A 7626-nucleotide genomic window follows, 5' to 3' on the forward strand; every position below is an offset into this window, starting at 1 on the left:
AAAGTTTGTGTAAAATATAGCTATGTAGGGTAATATGTTGCAATAGGAGTTTTGTTTATACAGTACAGTGGAGTGTGACAGTCATGTTTTGGCTGGAATGAGGCATTTTGTGTCAGGAATGTAAAGAGATAAATAATTGAGTACGTTTTCATGATTTCAATGCAGATGTTTCTCACAATTGTATACTTTTCCCAAAAAGGAATTAAAAACAATATTAATAAAAAATAGTTGCTTTTATTTATATATCTCTGTGTAGCAAAACTAGTCATCAACATGCGGTATTTACATCCAGCAGACGCATGTTTATTACGGTAAGTACAGGGTACATCTATAAATAACATCAACAACAAAGTTTCCTTTTACAAGACTTAACAGAATTACTCAAGTATGCTAGTCATTATTTGATTTTTTTTTTTAAACTTTTTATCAATGCTCATAATGTCTTCAAAGAAGCAACACATTTCTTAGAGATGCAAGTACACACAGACGTGCAGACTTAGTCATTTTTTGACTTGATCCTCCCCCTTTCATATCTCTCTTTCCATCACCCTTCTATTTCCTCTTTGAAATAATCTCTTAAAATATATTCTTAATGGCCCTCCCTCAATCTCTCCATGTATTTTTTGTGTTTCCATAAGGATAATGTTAACAGAGAATGCATATGCTTTTGGAACTTCCGGGTGAAGAGGATGATATATTGTATCCCTTTTACCAGAAATGATGAGCCTCTGATCCACATAATATGATAAACTTAAATAAGGGGTCAGCATGAGATATTTCTTCCTTAGAGTATATCGCCTTGCTAAATTGCTGTTGATCTTCCTTTTGCAATTGTTAGTGACATTGTAATTTGGCTATGGGTGTCACAAAAGTTTGAGATTAACATGAAGGCAAGCAGGAATAAATCATCTTGGATGGTATTGATGAGGTTGGTGTGGAGGGAGTACTGGAGTGATGATCCTTCTAAGTTCACTACAGGAGCCCATCCCCCCCAGGCGCTGCTATATTTTCAAAGAGCAGGTCCATACACACAAACTTAATGCGCCCAAGTATAAATTCAGTATTATTGGTCTCTTTGTCGCACTTACTCTATGGTTTGTCAACACAGGCATGCCTTACTTATGGATAAAATTTTTAAAAAGGTTTTATGGGGTACAAGCATTTAGATGGTTGATATGTTAAGATGTTAATAATGTCCAGTTGTTATTTTTATACCATCAGGATATTTTCTAAGAAAAGAAATACATGACCTGTATTCTGTCCGAAATGAATTACGAGACATGCCTTTGCTGGAGGAGAGGGTCTGTTACCAACAGGCATTTCAGTACAGAAAGGGGGAGTGCGTCTTGATAAGGCAATAAATTGTGTTGCTAATAGCTTTCAGAAAATTGCTTTGTTCCTCCGAAACCTTGGAATGTATGGATGTGTTTTGCACCACTTTCAGTAAGTACATCAAAATGTAAAATAAAGAACAAAAACAAATAATACAAACAATACATTAAAAACAGTGACATACAGTGACATTGTAAAACAAATGCACATAATAACAGATAAAGACTAGAATACTTGTCGGTAACAAAACCATTTGAATCACATTTGGTACAAAGAAACTTCCTTTAGCCAAGGGCTGCATATGTTTTTCTGTAAACTTCCATACCAGTATGGCACATTTTCTGACTGTAGCTGTGCATACCAGATGATTTTTAAAGGATGGCTTTACAGCTATGACCTTCCTTTCCCCCCACATTGTTACATATTTAAAGCACTGACACTTTGTTACTGAAGGGAACCATTATCTGGACTGGTGGACTGTGTAGGTTATACAGACCTAAACATATATTAATTCCATTCAACTCATAAGGCTTACTTTGTCTTTAGAAGGAATTTGCTATGCATGGATTGTAAGTTTTGAATTTCAGCGTGAGATGACTTTGTTGGCTTTGCAAGGGCAGCAGGAAATGATTGAGATGGCCTGTAGCTATGGTGCCTCTTCACAGGAAGCAAACAATGTACTTTGGAGGAATTTAGGTTGATTATTTTGTGGTTTTTTTTTTTTTACATTAACTCCATATCCGTATCACTTTCGCTTGCTCCCTTCCTCTTCTTTTTTCTTTCATCCAAGGCTGAAGAAGAAATGAGGGAATGGAGACATTTTAGGCAAGAGCAAAGTGTCCAGTCAGGCACCTGGGATATTACACACTGTATGCTTTCTTACTAAATCAATACACCTTAGGGGACCAAGGCATGAAAAGGAAGGGAAACGTGGATCTGACCTATTAAAAAAAACTCAAAGAGCAGAAACAAATATTATCTTTCCACTGTTCTCCCTGTTCTCTCTCTCTCTCACTCTCTTTCTCTTCCTCCCTGTCTCTCTCTCCCTCTCTCTGTCTCCCTCCCTCCTCCACCTCTTCATTACACCATTAATCTCATTTTATCTTCACTGAAACATTCTAGGATGCTTCAGAAGGACCTTCTCAATGAAATTCTCCAGCTCTTCATCGTTGTCTTGCTGCTGCCCCACTGGATCAAAGTAGTCTTCGTTGCGGGGCACCATCGGAGCGGGAGGTGAGTAGTAGTAGGAGGGTCTACGGCGAGGAGGCGAGCGAGGCTTGGGCACGGGCACAGGCTTGAACGTCCGGGGATGGGGCAGGATGTAGTTGGAGAAGTACAGGTTTCGGCGTAGGGGCGGTGGGTTTCGAGAACGGGGTTGAGCCCAGGGTCGGTACCTTCGTTTTGGGGGAAATCCAAAGTCATAGTCTAGGCCTAGGGAGTTTCCCAAAACATCACCGAAGGAGAATGTGGGCTTGGCATAATACTGCGGTCTTGGCTTTGGTGGGGGGATATAAATGGGGAAGTAGCCACGGTAGGGCTTCTGAACAAATGAGTATGTTGGATAGGTACGAAACTGCTTCTGCAGCTTTGGCCAGAAATCCTGCTTGCTCTGCGTGACTACAGCTTTGTCTTTGAACCATGTCTTGGAAGGGCTGGTAAGAGAGGATGATAGCTTTGGAGCTGGATTTCGGGGAGCTGGGGCAGGAGCAGGGAGTGGAGCATCCTTTTTCTTTTTTTTCTCTACATCGCTGATGATGTCGACTACATCATCCGCGGGCAGGTGCAGCTTACTTGAAATTTCAATCAGCTTGTCTATTGTCTGAGGGTCAATATCATCATCATCATCATCATCATCATTATTTTCCTCTTCTTCAGAGCGCTTATCTTCAGCTGCATTGTTCCCTTGTGATGTTTTCTTGCTTTGATCCGTATATTTCTTCCCGTCCTGTTTGACCATGTACTGCAGCAGCATGTCAGAGGCAATGTCAGCCAGTCTCTCCTCCTCAGCTTTAGCCCTCTGAGCCTCTGCTGCCTGCCTCCTCACTTCCTCTTGCTCTGCCTTTGCCCTAGCCTCTTCTTCCTCTGGGCTCAACACTTCCTCATCTTCTTCATCCTCCTTGTCCTCTTCATTCTGCCCTTTGATACTGTCATCAAAATCGTCCATGAAGTTGCCTCCCCTGTACAGAGGCCGGTTTTTCTTCTTCTCCTCCTCCTCTTGCCACTTTAGCTTCTTCTTTGATAGAGCCAGCTGGTATCCCTTTGGCTTTGGCTTTATTTCATTGCCAAAATGAAAGTTGTCCATGTCCTGGAAGGAGCCCCTGCTCTCCCTCTGCCCCCCAGAGTCCCGGTCCCTCTTGTTGGCAGTGCTGTAGCTCTGTAACTCCTCCAGCATTGCCTGCAGATTCTTCACTTCCTGTGGACTAAGCTGTTCCTCCTCGCCCCCTGGCTCCTGATGTTCCTCCTCTCTGGTCTCCTGCTCTTTGGCTGTCTCTTTGTCTGGCTGCTCCTTCACTGGCATGGCTTGACTGGTTGTCCTGCTCTTTACCTTCTCTGTCAGCTGTTCCTCTTCTTCCTCTGCCCTCTTCCTTTCCTCCTCTTCTCTTTCCTGCTCCTCCTTTCCCTCTGCTGCTGCAGCAGCCATCACCAGCTCCAGCTCTTGCTTTCTATCCCTGTCCCTGTCTGAACCCAGCAATGCTAGCTCCTCTTGCCCCTTTTCCTCTCCCTCACTCCCTCTGTTATTTTCTTCTACCTCTGCTCTGTTGCTCTTCTTAGCCTCTCCTGGCTGGTTAAGAGCCTCCAGGAGAACAGCTGCCAGGGTTTTGGGGTCTACATCTTTGAACAGTTCATCCTCTTCCTCTGGGAGCATCTGTGTAGGGGTTGGCTCTTTGTTTACCCTGACTTGCCCCCCTTCCAGTTGAGAGGAAAACAACTTGGCAAGCCCTGGAGGGGATGATACGTTGACGTCATCATTGCTTTGTCCTCCTTTGACTAGAGGGATGGTGGCAAAGAGCTGTTGTGTGATACCAAACAGGATTAGTAGTACAATTGGGGCACTTGAGGTGTGTTGGCAACGGGTCATGACCTTGCAGAGTGGGAGATGAGGAAGAAGTTGATGCACCTGAGAGAGTGCAAGAAAGACAGAGAAAGGTTCTAAAGTCTTGAAACAATGCCTCAAAACATGTTTACCTGAATAAGAGCAGTTAACACTCTTGCTTCCACTATTTACCAATCTTCTGATTATTGATTGCCAATATAATGGGTTTATATAAATATGTATACATATTCCTTGATTTATAAATATTGAATGCAATTGAAGGAAATACCATGATAGTTGTGTTGTCTTTAATAGCCTAGGCAGAAATATTTAGCATATCTATCAACATTAGAGTCAACTTGAAAAATCTTATTAAAAACCTCTAATTCTTCTCACATCAATCCAGGGGTTGGTTATTGTAGTTTGTTTTAAGCCCTTGCATAGCTATGTTGCATTTTATTAATTGACTCAAATGCTCATGCTGCTATACAAACAAATTAAAACTGTGCATGTGAGTATGTATACATACATAGCTGACAAATTCCAGTAGAATGCCCTATAGATGTAAAGGAGCTGACAACAGAGTGAGAATGGATCTTTGCATAAGCCTGGTAACTACATTAGATGGTACAGTGGTTAGTACACTTATGAGTACAGTCATAATTAAAGTCTGACATTCTGTAAAATAAAACAGTAACAAAATTATTTACCCCTTTGTCTGATGTATTAAGTGTCAAGTACCAGCAGCCATGCCCCCATCCACCTTGCTTCTGCCGAAGCGAAGCAGGTGTGGTCTTGCCCAGTAGGGGGCAATCTTCCCATTGGTCAAATAAACCCATTGCCCCAGTGCATTGATGGGGACACTGTGCTGTAGAAGACGCTGTATTTGAGATGAGATGTTAAACTGAGGTCCGGACTCACAGTGGTCATTAAAGATCCCATGACACTCATTTCAAAGAATAGGGGGTTCCCCGGTGTCCTGGCTAAATTCTAAAACTGGCTCTTTCAATCTGCCACCTTATCATCCTCTGATTTATTTGCCTATATTTGTTCTCTCCATCTCAGCTGATGTGTGGTGAGCAGCCTGGTGCAAAATGGCTGCCGTTGCATCACCCAGGTGGGTGCAACACTGCCCCCCCATCACTGTAAAGTGCTCTGAGTTTCAGAAATGCCCTAGGGTTATTATTATTATTATTATTATTATTATTATTATTATTATTATTATTATTATTATTATTATTGGAATCTATGAAATACTCTCAAAAAGTGCAAACCTATTTTTCAAATATTTGGTCAGAGTCAAGCATTGAACTACAAGCGCAGGGTCTGATGAGGATCTTACTCAGTTGAGTTGCCATGCCTGAGCTTCATTTGGCCCTAATGACCTGAAACACCTGTTGTATTTAATAATCTTGTAAATATTTTTGACATGCAGCCAACCACTGATAAGTATATACAACAATGCATAAGCCTTTTGTGATTACAGTGAAAGAGATTTTGAAATAGTTTAAATCCAATGATGAGGTTTCACTTCTTAATCATACCACACATATGAGTTCTGTACAAAGCACCAGATGTCTGACCCTTAGATTACGACAATGTGACTTTAATGTATATACATCACGGACATTACCGTCATTATAATAGATTAGTGTAATGATAATGTCATTTACAGCCACCATCATTATTTCTGAAATGAAGAGGCTTGTGGTCTTATTTCACTTCCAAACATGTTTGCATCCACATTAACTGCTGTTTGATGTAAGCTATGTTCCAAAATGTTCTTGAGTGCACAGTATACTGAATTCATATAACAATCAGTGAAGCAAAACGATCTCTCTCTCTCTCTCTCTCTCTCTCTCTCTCTCTCTCTCTCTCTCTCTCTCTCTCTCTCTCTCTCTCTCTCTCTCCTAATGCCATATACTTCCACTACAGCCGCAGCATCAAAGTGCATTTGTTAAGCGGCTTATAAGGAGTTCTATCTCGATGTAATCTTATCCAGAGACTACAATAAGACCCAACGTAGAATTTACATCTTTCCGGTTACAACTCAGCCGTAGTTTTCTATGACATTTGCATTTGCGCCTAAAATACATGTACTGTAATACAGAAACCCCCAATCCCTATACGGACACAAAACTTGTACTCAACAAGTCCCCCAGCCAGCTCAAGACCGGGTGCATGTTCTGCGGTTATTTTTGGTGTCCGACGCGATAGTGACGGTGATGAATAATGGAGTGGGGGTGGCAAAGATTATATTGATGATTATCATTATCATTAGCATCATCACAGTGGTCATTATCCATAAACGAATGAAAGCATTACGCGCCTAAACAAGTCCCCTATCTCCTCTTACTCTCCATCTGGCGTTTTTCGTCCCCTTTTGTCCATCTGTCACGCCTTGTTTCTTCATATCCTTCTTGTCCATGGATTAAAAGCTCTTGCTGATCTGCACACATTTATCACTCTTCTGTATTTGCTTTATTTTGGCAATGACTGCAGACCATTGCGAAACAATAGCAAGTGGACAGTCATTCTCGATATAGCCTTCTTATACTAAAGTTCAATTCGTAATTTCTTCTTTTTTCTTTTCGATGTTTTCTTTTATATTTACAGCACGACGTTATCTATATGGAGTAATAGTAATTACGATAAAACTCATTACTTACCGGGGAATCCTTTGGGGAAAGATCTTGTTGCAAGTTGGTTTTGCTCCGCTTTTTCAGTTATTCTCTTTGTATGTATATTTATTTGTAATGAATTTATTCACTGCACATATACAAAATACAAAAAAACCGAAGTGTGTTTGTATTTTTCTCCTTGTTCTGGGCCATACAGCTGCTTCATCTACACGGCAAGCTGAAGATATTTTCAGCACCTCAGACAGCTACATGTCTTTATATATAGACATTGTGTACCCACGTGACCTCACGTCAGCAACCCCCCCCCCCTCCTCGCCGCTCATTGACGTAGTCTTCCATTGATAAGAATTTTGGTGTCGATGGAACCCCGACTCTTTGCTACGCTGCAGTGCTCTGATGAATGAACGGGAAGCAGCATGAATGAACGAAATAGTTTTTTTTCATTGGAGGAATAAGAGGGAAAAAAACATTAAGAAATTTTGGAGGTTTTCCTTATGGTCTCGTGAGCTGCATGCAGAAGCGGTGAATTCTTGGGAAAGATACTGAAATGTTGGTGTAACAATATTTTACCTATCATCTCCCCGGGGATATGTAATGATTATGATGATGATGCATATC

At 41.2% G+C, this 7626-nt stretch overlaps 1 protein-coding gene across 1 annotated transcript; it reads right to left on the minus strand.

Annotated features, from left to right (window-relative positions):
* Window positions 1-214: 214 nt before the first annotated feature.
* Window positions 215-7222, minus strand: vgf (VGF nerve growth factor inducible). The gene is made up of 2 exons (XM_061236052.1): window positions 7036-7222; window positions 215-4450 (listed from the first exon to the last, which is right to left on the minus strand). Exon 2 carries the CDS (start codon window positions 4409-4411, stop codon window positions 2438-2440), a length of 1974 nt encoding a protein of 657 aa, XP_061092036.1. The 5' UTR covers window positions 4412-4450; window positions 7036-7222; the 3' UTR covers window positions 215-2437.
* Between the last annotated feature and the right edge of the window lie 404 nt (window positions 7223-7626).

Source organism: Conger conger, chromosome 3 (assembly GCF_963514075.1).
Source record: "Conger conger chromosome 3, fConCon1.1, whole genome shotgun sequence".
In the NCBI taxonomy this organism is placed as follows: domain Eukaryota; kingdom Metazoa; phylum Chordata; class Actinopteri; order Anguilliformes; family Congridae; genus Conger; species Conger conger.

Coding starts and splice junctions, on each gene's coding strand:
- vgf (XM_061236052.1), bottom strand. CDS start 4,411: ATGACCCGTTGCCAACACACCTCAAGTGCCCCAATTGTACTACTAATC.